This window comes from Hermetia illucens, chromosome 3 (genome assembly GCF_905115235.1).
Source record: "Hermetia illucens chromosome 3, iHerIll2.2.curated.20191125, whole genome shotgun sequence".
Classification (NCBI taxonomy): domain Eukaryota; kingdom Metazoa; phylum Arthropoda; class Insecta; order Diptera; family Stratiomyidae; genus Hermetia; species Hermetia illucens.
This window is the reverse complement of record NC_051851.1, coordinates 37446893-37459265: the sequence shown is the minus strand read 5'-3', so window position 1 is coordinate 37459265 and position 12373 is coordinate 37446893. Positions and strand designations below refer to the sequence as shown.

Below are 12373 nucleotides of genomic sequence, written 5' to 3'. Positions count from 1 at the left end.
TTAAAATCGATTATCAGATACTAATTTTTTTCTTATTATATTTTACTTGGGTAGAAATCACCTACGATGGCTTTTTGTCAATTTTCAATAATAATTATTTAAATCTATGACTGATTTATACTTTCCGTTTGTGCTTAATTTCATGAAAATAACTCCGGATTTGCGGATTTCTTTTTCATTCGTTCGTATATAGATAAGACTTTATTTGATTAATTTTATGATCAAAATAAATTATTATCTAAAATAACTAGTTATAATGCAAACGCTATCTTTTCAGAGGATGCTAAGCTGATGAATTCGGCGCCAACGATTTTATAATAGAGTGGCGCCGTTTGTTTGCAGAAGTGAATGGATAATTATACAATAATATATACCATTCATTCATTCTAATTATATGTGAGCCTGAACTATTAAAATTTTGTTGATGGGGCTGCTATCCACCTACATTGAAGGATGCTGATCATTCTAATTTATTTATTGATGCACATTTATTGCTTGAGTGACAAAGGCTCACTTTTTGAATGGCGTCTTAGTGGGTGCCATTTACACTGAATAGGTTTGGTCTTATAGTGACCAAGTAGCAGCACGTGGTACAATTTATAGGTAATAATAATATCTTGAATGATCTGTTCAGTAGGATATACCAATATTTTTTTTATTTAATTCTATTTAAGTCGCAATTCCAATATGGAATTCCTGAAATTGTGGCGGAGCGGTACCGAGCGCAACCGGCAAAAAGACGGATTGGAAGTAGACATTGCCGGCTCGATTGATAACTTTGGAAATTTAAAAAAGAAAAGATAATTTTTAGCTTGTCATTCAAGCAATGTAGACTCCTCTCTTATAGATCGTTTTTTAAAAAAATTTTCTTTTAATTGATTTGATATATTTACAAAAAGGTTTTTTGTTTGTTTAGAAGTGATAATAAATAATAATAAATAAGTCATAATTAAATAAAATAAAAATTAAATAAAAGCTAATTCGGTTTTATTAATTAAATTGGTAACCCCACTAAAGGAATAATTTTCGAGTCAAGAATGAAATCGTTTCTGAAGGATCCAGGTATGAAAGGTTTTGTGTATTTCTTTAATAAGGCCATTTGAATGTGTACTTGTCCCATTAGTACGTAGCACGTAATATATGCATATATTATGTGAGAATATTCACTTTCGGGTGATATTGACATTCAAAGTCTTAAATTTACACAGAAACGACAAATTTGACCTTTTAAAATTTTGTTACTAATAGCACGATTTCCACCAAACTTGGTGGGATCATAATAATAATAATCGTTGGCGCAACAACCCATATTGGATCAGGGCCTTGAATTGTGTTAGAACGCTCGGCGCTTCAGGTAAGAACAGTTTTGTTTGTTCTTTCAGTGAGTATATTTGAGTGCAGCACTATCCCATTTGTACGTAACCCGTTATGTGTAAGCGTTGAACATGTCAGACTATTCATTTTAGTGTGATAATGACATTTAGTTGCAGTAAATTTACATGTAAAGTCAACTTTGAGCTACTGTAACTTTGTTAGTAATGGTAGGATCTTCACCAAACTTGGGGATAACATGCTTCATGCTATAATCTATATTAAAACTCTAGGGTGAACCGAATGGGGGATTTTACTCAATTTCCACAAGAATATAGTAATTTACTATAATTGACATGATTTGAGCAGATATCGATATGGCGAGTATTTTCAGCCCTGGACACCGGATAGAGGCAGATTCACGATTTTCTACAGATTTTTCGGTTGGGTAGTTTCTGAGAATGGGTCTACTAAGGAAATCATCACTTTCGGCCCTTCCCACTCCTCGCTTTTCCAACAAATGTAAAAAATATCAAAAAGTAATAATCAAGACCTTTCATTTGATACCCAACAAGGCTACAGTTGGTGACAAACAATTTTACACCCCCCCTTAATCTCAATATAGAAAGGTGTCACTCATTATATGTCTGGGGGTTCACAGTTTCCTTCTTCACACTAAATTTCGTGTCAATCGGTATAGCCGTTTCTGAGAAAAGTATGTGTGACAAACAGACAGACAGACGGACAGACAAACTTTGATCGGATTTTTATAAAAACGAGCCGGGAAACGGGAAGCTGGGCGCTGCAGGTATTTGAGTGAATTTGTCCTATTCGAACGTAACACGTAATATATGCATATATTATGTGAGAATATCCACTTTCGGGTGATATTGACATTCAAAATCTTGAATTTCCAAAGAAGTGACAACTTTGACCTATTATAACTTTATTAGTAATAGTGCGATTTCCACCAAACTTGGTAGGATCAAGCTCTATATTATGGCCTACAGTGCTGCAGGATTGTGCTAGGATGAAGTTAAGGGGGGTTCTGCAGCCAATTACTGAAAATTATAGTAATATACTATTATTAACTTTATTTGAATGGATGTCGATATGGAAGGTATTTCGGAGCCTAGCCACCATACAGTGGCAGCCTCTCGATTTTTTCAGATTTTTCCGTTTGGCAGTTTCTGGGAATGGCCCCGTTAAATAAATGATCACTTTCAACCCCCCGCACTTCCCGTCTTTCCAAGAAATGGTAAAACTAAGACCAATTTCGGAAAGTACTAACTGAGACCTTTCATTTGATACTTCGCATGACCATATTTGGTGAAAAAAATTTTCATCCCCCTTTTGCATTTATGGGGACCTCTCCTGTATGCATGAGCGTTCACAGTTCGCACTTTTCCACAAAATTTCGTGTCAATCGCTGCTACAGTCTTCAAGAAAAATGCTTGTGCCGGACAGACAGACAGACAGATGATGCAGCATTCGTCATCTGTGGAATGATGCCGATTGTCATCTTGGCAGATGAGATGTCGAATATATACACTGCGATGCCAATCTTATCCTTATCGCAGATGGCAAGAGCGGTGGAAACGCTGGGGAAAGGATCGGCGGACTCATAGGCTCATTCCTGCCATCAAGGAGTGAGTCCACGGTGAGGTTAATTATAATTAATACAATGGAAGGAAGGAGGAATCTAGAAGAGACTCTAGGAATGGTGGCGAAAATGGTAGCACAACAAGAGAATTGAGGTGTGGTCAACTGCATGATCGCATCTATCCAAAATAAACTGTGAAAGGCAGAGGAGAGGAGAAAAGCGCGGTCACGTACGCCGGGTATAGAAGGGTATAGAAGAAAAGTGATTAAGCTGGAATGAGCTAACTCCGCCCCGTGATGTAATACCTTATGGTGGTTCCGCGGGGTAGGGAGGGAGTCAGAGGGTTCTTTTAGTGGCTAAAAATTCCTCACACTGGTGTGTTCAGACGAGTGTCTTTTGAAGATTTCCACCTCCTCAAAAAAAAAAGACAAACAGCTAGACAGACAGTAAATCGATTTTAATAAGGTTTTATTTTACACAAAACCTTAAAAAGATAAAACAAAGGGAAGGTCAATAGACGCCAAATGTGAAAGACTATTTAAAACTAGTAGTCCGGTTAGGACTCATGGTGAGCAGAGCCCTGAAGCAGAGGAATTTAGGAAGGCGCTGACCTCAATGAAAAAATGACGTTTATTCAAATGAACCTCAATTATTGCAGATTTGCTCAAGATTTACTCGAGCAGACCACTTACCAATCCGAGGTGGAAGTTGCCATCATGCAAATGCAAGGGGCCGCAGTCTACTAGACGATGTTGCACAGTTGGATATAATTCTGGCCAACGAAGGCTATGTAAACATTTTTCAGAAAGGGGAGTCTGCCTCAATCGTAGACCTAAGTTTTGTCAGCCATACACTGGCATGTGGTATGTCCTGGTGCGTCAGTAAGGACTACACCCACAGCAATCAACAGGCAATCTTCTTTGGGCTGTGGGGGAAGTCACCGGGGGGAAGACCATCATGCCCGAAATCGAGAAAGATGTCAGGCTGGCCTGCAAAAGCTTTGGCTTAGCAGACCTTCATAGAGATGTAGCTAGACCAACCTAATAAAGCAGGCGTCTCTACGGAAAGAGTTGTCCATGTGACCTAATGCATTACCAAAGCGTGTGACGCGTCCATACCTAGGAGGTGCTCATTCCCCAGTAGAAGACCAAACTACTGGTAGGATACTGAACTGGCCAGACTTTGATCAACTTATCACCGAGCCAGAAAGGCGGCTCAGAGGGTAGGCAGAATCGACCAAGGGCAAAAAGAGCGCGCCTATAAGGAAGCCCGCAAAATTCTCAAGCTCGCCATCCAACGGAGCAAGAGGAAAGGCTTTAAGGAGCACTGTTCGGAAGCGGACGTAAACCCGTGGGGGAGCGCCTATAGAATCATGATGACGCGATTCAGAGGCGATCATCTCCGCAGATCACATGCCCTTCACTCTTGTTAAAACGAGGAATCAGTCACGCTCGTCGCCGGCGTATAGAGCGAGTACTCCTACGCCCGACTGAAGGATCAGCTCATCAGGTGCCTGTCAGTAAGTGGGATAACTAAGCTAATTTACGGATCTGATGCTTGGCAACCGCAAACCCAGCCAGCTGCTTCGGGAAATTAAGCACCTAGGTGAGGACTGCGTGGTCTAAGCTGGTGAAATCCTTTCGGCTTCGACGACTGCTGGAGGGCCTGCAGGCCGTACTAGTATGCGCCGACGGTGGTTTCTAGGAGGATTTGTCCACGACTGCGGACAAAATCCGCGAAGTGGGCGCCGCCCCGTGGTCGCGGAGATCTTGCGTTAAGTTGCCGGCGTGGTGGAATTGAGGAGGCACGTTGAAAGTGGCAATGAAGGCTTTCCGTTCGGGAGAGCGATTGTGAACATATTTGTCGTCCGCCTCAAGAAATGGGCGTTCGAGTAGCCGCGCCTCGCGGACCACATCGAACTCACACGTGTGGTGGTACCATTGTAAGTTTGCGGATCAACCCATGAAATATACCAGCCCACGTATTTTTATTGCAACAAGCTCCTCCTTTCAACAGCAGTTGGTTACCTCCGCTCCATTTGATCCCTAAGCCCAACGGTGAATGACGACCTTGTCGAGATTATAGACACCTGAATGCTCAGACGATTTCTGGAATGATTTTATTCCAATTATTTTGAAATTTTATAGAAATTGCTTCAGCGTTACGGAAGAAGTATTCCAAAATATTTCGTTCTATATTTTTCTTATTTTAACGCACTTGAACGGTGTTTTCAACTTGATGTGATAACTCTTGGAATGACCTTCGAAGATTTGCATCTGCTAAAAGAGCGACGTCTTTGCTTAGCGATCGGAAAGATAGTTTTTCCGTTGCAGTATCTTGAAACTCAACGGTGTTGAGCTTCGGATGTCGAAGTCTCCCACTCATGTAGAAAGATGCGCAACACGCAGGGGTAGGCTGGCAACCATTAAGTAATGATTTCATTTGTAATGGCCTTCGAGATAATCACCTTGCCATTCAGGTCACCTATAAGATATTACCTTTAGGAAAAATCTCCTGGACTGCATGTATCTAGTTGGCATCGGAATTGTTACTATTGTTACGGAACGGACACTCTGGGGACGTTCACTCATTCCAGAATTCAACCATAAACCGTTTGTGAAAGCAACAGATTGTAGTCGAAAGGTTAGTGTTATTCCGAGGCGTCACTTTTCAGGACAAATTCTAAACCCTCCAGTTCACAGGGTAGTTACTACCTCAGCAGGTCTCCGATTTTCCGTTGTTCATTGAGACGCCTGCATGTAACATATTCAGATTCAGATTATAGTAAGTTTTCCGCCCTACTCTCTCTAATGTATCTAGAATAGTCTATGGAGGAGATAAGAGATAAGTAGGCCTTCACAACTAGATTCAAAATTCTATCCATTCAGATTTCTTCGGTCGTTCCCATCAATATTGACGTATTTAACAATAGTTAGCCTAAGCTATCAAGTTTCAAATATCTAGTAATATTCTGATATCTGTAGTGATTTCACGCTACTCATATTACCACGAGTGGGCTGAAAGTTGAATCTTCCTTAGGGTCCAGCGATCAGATGGACGAAAACTGCTTGCTTACGTAAACGCCGAAGCTTTATGATTGACCCACAAATTATGAATGAATAGTCATAGGAGGCATCCCATAAGAAGTTGGAGAAACTATCGAAAAAAATTAACCGTTTCATTTCTCCTTATAAAACTAATCATTCGTCATAATCTCAAATGACCGAGGTTGACATATTTTATTCATCACTCGGGGGAAGACGCATTGTAGTCAAAAGACCAGATAAAAATCGCAAACTTATGCAAATTTCGCAATTTATCATGTGTCGACAAACTTTCTGCTACGGATGAACATAATTAGCGAATATCTATCACTGGACCGAATTCAAAGAATCTTATCACCAACTGTCTTTCAAGCTATTATTAGCGAGATTCAGAGGTTCAGATTTCAATCAATTATTAAACGCCGAACGTGATGAAATTATTCAAATCTAAGCTCATTATCCATTTTGTGTTCTATTTTGCCAGATACATCAGACATGCATGGCGATCAGGCCATCCATAACTTTCTTTTTTTAATTAGATTTTTAATATTGTTTTAATCTGTTCATTCCCAAAACGAATTTCTATTGTTCCCAAGTCAACGACTTTTCAGCTTGCGGCAGATATGCAAGGAGAATGACATACAAAGTATCTTTTCTTACAGAAAGCATTCAGCAAAATGCAAATCTGGGTGGAGTATGTGGAGAATAAATTTTTATCGGTTATCAATAAAGGTATGTTAAGCCTGTCTTTGGGGGAGATATTCGAACGTGTGTCCATGATTACTTTGGAAAATGCATTTAAAACCGCAAAGCCGCAAAACTTCAAACTGTGACATGAACATTTTACTCTGCCTCTAAATTTATTGTGAAATTATACGCTGAATAGCATCAACCTTCTGTTATTTCTGAACCTCCGTCCATGCATTCAATAACAGATCCTTTCTAGTTCTTGGAAAGCAGGTATTTGCACGTTTCTGTGTTAAAAAAGTATTTTTATGCAGCAAGTTGTTATTGCTTCAACTAATCCCTTCCTAAATCTTCACTGAAGTCGGATATTGCTTTTACTTTTGAAAAGAGCTCGTCCTCTTGGAGAAAAGAAAACTTAACGCCTACAATAAGTTGACATCAAAGAGTAATTTATCTTCAAACATTTTAGGACAAAGGATGCAAAATTTTAAGTCATTCTTTTCAGCAATAACAACGGAAATTCCAAAAATAGTGGTCGAATTTTGCTGGTTTTTTCGGTTCTCCAGCAAACGGGTTTATGTTTTTGTTGCCATCATCTACAGTAACTGTATCTAAGAATAAATATTCTGGTATTTACAGATATTTTTGTTATATATGTGGCCAGTGTCAGCATCAGCAGAAAAAGCGTTGCAAGTCAACCACATACAATTTTTATATGCTATGTAACGTGCCATTAACTAACATAATAAGAAAAAGTATTCTCATCTTTGAAGAAATGTGTTAGGCGCATATCTCCGTGATGAGAGGCAGGTTGAATTGTTAGCATCCTAGTGACCACAACTATTTCGAAATCTCTGTGACCACAATTATTTTTTAATTACTAATGTGATTCCAGTTAACGCAGGCACGCACATTCCCAGACCCTTAGCTGCATTCCAGATTTTGTAATAGTTTTTCCTATTTTCTTTCGACTGACTCATTCTGGGATAGTACGTAATTGAATTTTCTAGTTTAAACCTTTGCGGGTATTCATGCCATGACCATGGAAAATTGGGCGAGATTAAAAAGGGGTTGAGGGGAAGCGTTCCCCAACAAACACTTGCACCTACAGCTCTACTATCACATCCTATTCTCACCTCCATGTTGATAACGTTGGTGGGCAATATAAAATAGCAGAGGGAGGGAGGGAGGGTGAGTTGCTTGCCCCTTAAAATAGAGATGAGCCAACTGATCTTTCAGGTTATACTGTTCACAGTATACTATTGGTCGGATATGATCGGAAATATAACGACGACCTCGGCAACGGAAAAAGGACTACGAGTTTGAAAGAAGAAGAACTACTTCCTTTGAGCACTTATTAAATAGATCACGTTCAGTAAAAGATAGGTGTCTTCGCCGTTCAGGATTTATTTGAATCTGGACGCGCAATATTATTATTATTCTGTTAAGGGAAAGTCGCACCGCGTCCTTGAAGAACTATTGTGCCCTTTTTACTGGCTATAGCGTACCTACTGATCATAGTATCTCAAGCAGGCCTATAACAGGAACTTTAGTATGTTCCCTACATCCAAATCTTTCAGCTTTGCGTCTGGTATTAAGTGTTTTCCCAGATGTCTCGACCTACTTTGCACAAGTGTCGGACACTGTCCCAGGACGTGTATAGAGGTTTCGTCATCCTCCTCACGAAACGTGCAGGCAGTGTCCGTAGATATCCCTAGCTTTCCTAGGTGATAGTTCAGCCGACAATGACCAGTGAGAATTCCCACTATGATTCGGAGGTTCTTTTTGGTGACATTTAAGCAATCCTTTGTGCTTATGGGTTCGTATCCCCCCAATAGGCACCCTGGACAGCTCCATCCCTGGTAGGCCCGCCCAGTATAGTTTCCTCAACCGTTCCTCTTCATTTCTTACATTTATAGCCATGAAACCTTTTCTGATTCACTTCTTGGCTAGTTCGTCCGCTGCCTCGTTGCCTTCCAACCCAGCATGGCCTGGAACCCAAAGTATCCAGACCTTGTTGGACGAGCTGAGTGTATTCAGTCTCTCAAGGTATTCCCATACCAGTTTAGAGTTCACCTGGTTGGACCTAAGTGCCTTGATCGCTGCTTGGCTATCGGTGAGAATAGCTATGTTCTGCCCCCTATAGTTACTTTGCAGATTAAAGGAGGCACATTTGTGTATCGTGTATATTTCCGCCTGGAATATGCTAGTGTACCTGCCCATTGGCTCGAAGTACATTTTCCTTGAACCAATGACACCGGCACCCGCTCCCTCTGCTGCGAGGGATCCGTCAGTGTACCAAGTAATCAGTTGCTGGTTTAAGTCGTATGTCGCAGCCACGCTCTCCTAGTTTGCCTTGTTACTTCAACGAGTTTCAAACTTCTTATCGAAGTGAAACCTCGTTGTCATGTTATCCCTTGGTATCAGTAATTCGGGATACCGCCTAGAAAGAATACGAATGTTCCTTCGATTTAGGCAGCTCCCCACCTCACTCATACTACCGGCCATCCTGAATATTACCCTTCTTGCCTGCATCTGTATGTGCAGATGGAGAGGGGTTAATCCCAGAAGGACCTCCAGGGATACCGTTGGGCATGTCCTCATTGCCCCACTAGTACACACGCAAGCCAGCCTTTGGAGCTTATGTAATTCCCTGGCTTGTGTGCTGAGTTCGGTTCTTTCTTTCTGCCCAGATTACCGCTCCATAGGTAATCATTGGCCTTACTATTGCAGTATATATCCAAAGTAGTATCTTCGGGCTGCAACCCCATTTTTTCCACGCACAATATTTCAAAGGAGGGAAAAATTCAGAAACCCGAGTTTGCGGCATAGACTTTGTGGTTCACAGGCTTTTTTTCGCAACATCGTATACTTCAAACCAATCAAAGAAAAAAATTGATGTGCTTCGAGTAGAGCGTGTTTGTCTAATCTATGTATAAGAATAAACAAATTCTGTTGAGTGAAAACTGCCAGCGAATCCAACTGCCACCCCCAGTATCGCTGTGTCAAATGTGACGGGCCTGGTGAGTGTTCCAAGAGACCGGACGAAAGTCCGACATGCGCGCACTGCAGGGCAAGCGATCAGCCCGCTATCAACTGCAGCTACCCCAACATTGTCCAAACTATGGCAGGAATGAACGTCCAGAAACAAGCCCCTCGATGCCGGACAAATCCAGTTCAATCCAATAAACCACGAGCGACTTCAACACACTCCTTCACTCGGCCATTCGTATCCTTCGCTATTGAGCTTCGTAGTGGCTGCCCAACTTTATTAGCTTCCGCAATACATACCGACCATCTCTGTCAGTTTGCCGAACAATCCCAGTAATTTATGATGATGTGCAATACGATTATTAACCTACCGACGTCCAACCATAGATGTTAGGATCACTGAATTAAGCATAAATTCTTTAGTCGATCGAGCTCGTAGGCAAGGGTTCGGATTGTTCCTCGGTGAACACAACCCGCAAATAGTGCTCTTGTATGAAACCAGGCTGCATTACTGTCATAGCCCTTCATTTTCAAACTTGAGCCTTTTCAAGTCGACAGACACTATTTAAACCAAACGCCCACATCGCTTGCCACTGGCACTGCAATTCTAGTCTCCGATCAATTCCTGACTACACAACTCTTCCTACCCACTAACATCCTTAAATCCCTCGGGGTGACCATCACCTTAATAGAAATCATTTTCGGCTTCATATACACCATTTCTGTTCAAAAGTCCCAAACAAACTTTTGATCAGAATGACCTGTCCACCATCAGTTCCTCCGCGAATTGGCAACGCGTACGTAGCAAATGGTGGTCCTTCATTTTTGGGAGTGACTTAAACACCAGACATACCTCTTGGTTTGATCCTTATGCCAACAGCAATGATCACCAGCTACACCGCTGGCTGGCAACAAGTCCCGCTGCTCGTAACATTTCTCATTGTAGCCCAGCGCACCCTACATACAACACGTGGAGCTGAAACTCCTACCATGGTTAGCTCCTGATCAGCAGCAAAATCAACATAAATCCAAACCTAAACACTTTCCCATTCCCATTTGCAATGAAATTCCTAGCAACCATCCCTGGCATCAGCGACCACGATACTATTATTCTCGACATGCAACTCCCAGACCGAGTCGTTTGTCCACTGCATCTTATAGTGCCTGACCACAGAATTATCAGCTGGCGGCTTAATAATCTCTCAGATCCCGACTTCCACAAATTCAACTTCCTCTTAACCGTCGCGTATCTAATAAGGCTTATTGATAGCACAATTCATCAGTACACTGAAGTGATTCAGGAAGTATGCGGAAACCCAGTACTACGTCACTGAAGAAGTGAAGAAGTGAGTCCTCCTCTAAAAAATCCAGCAAAGTGGGGACACATACTGTTGCCCATAACGAACACGAAAAATGCACATTGTGTAAATCAGGGCACAGGCTAAACAAGTGCCCGACGTTCCAAGGGTACACCCTGGACAAGCGGAGAGAATTTGTTAAAACAAGCAAGTTGTGCTTCAACTGCATGTGTGCGCATCGAGTGTACGAATGCACATCGAAGGCAACGTATAAGACTTCCGGAAAGAAACACCATTCTAGGCTTCATCCTACGACTACTGACAAGTCTGAAGCTTCAAAAAAAGTCAAACAAGAACCATTCTGACCAATCCAAGAGCAACCTAGTGAATCATGCAATAATTGACCTGCGCAATGTCTACGGCGACTTCATCAAACTGCGCGCGCTAATAGACCAAGGCTCCCAGAATTCCTTCATCACGGAATACGCGGCGAATTTATTGGGGTTGAAAAGGGAATGTGCCTCAGTGGCGATAACGGAATTTGGAAGTACAACGAGGACATGTAGAGGACAAGTACTAATAACCATGATGGAGAAGTGGTCAAATGGTGAAATAGGTACCATTGCATTAATCACCATCAAGGATGGTGACATTGGGCCGCCCCGCACAGACCTAGCTGACCCAGATTACAAGACTAAGGGCAGACTCGATGTTCTCCTTGGCGCGGATATATACGGGGATATTCTATTGGACGGAATTATTCACAGAACCCCAACAGGACAAAATATGAAGATCGGATGGATTATCTCTGGTCCGATAACAGCTTCACCAGGAGACAATATTAGCATCAGTTTTGTAAATACAAACGATTTGGACAAAAGACTAAAGCAATTTTGGATACAGGAAGAGGTAGAATCCCAGGGGATGCTTAGTAAGGAAGAGGAAGAATATGAAGCTCACTATCAAGCAACCACCAAACGATTGGAAGACGGACGATTCGAAGTGCAGTTCCCATTCAAGGCTGACCCAAGGACAGACCTGGCACCATCGAGTAAGTCTGCAATTCTGAAATACGAAGGTCACGAGAAGAGGATGCGAAGTAATCCACAACTGCTTCGAGAATACAACGAATGTCTGCAAGATTATCTGGACTGTGGACACATGGAGGAAGTGCCAAAGGATGAAATTCGTTAACCGTCATATCATGCGGTCATCAAGGAATCCAGCACAACGACTAAGGTGCAAGTGGTTTTCAATGCATCAGAAAAAAAAAGTATCTGGTAAAATCCTTGAATGACTTGTTGATGATAGGACCAACCATAAAAGATTTGATCATTCCACTTCCTTTACAATGGCGTATGTATCCTGTAGTGCTAACAGCAGATGTGGTAAGAATGTACCGACAAATACGAGTCCAAAGCAAGGATACAGATCTCCAA

The 12373-nt window shown here is 41.7% G+C and overlaps 1 protein-coding gene across 1 annotated transcript; it reads left to right on the top strand.

The window, feature by feature from the left end:
* Window positions 1-11519: 11519 nt before the first annotated feature.
* LOC119650972 lies at window positions 11520-12128 on the top strand. Its single transcript, XM_038054235.1, has one exon. It carries the CDS (start codon window positions 11520-11522, stop codon window positions 12126-12128), a length of 609 nt encoding a protein of 202 aa, XP_037910163.1.
* The last annotated feature ends 245 nt before the right edge of the window (window positions 12129-12373 follow it).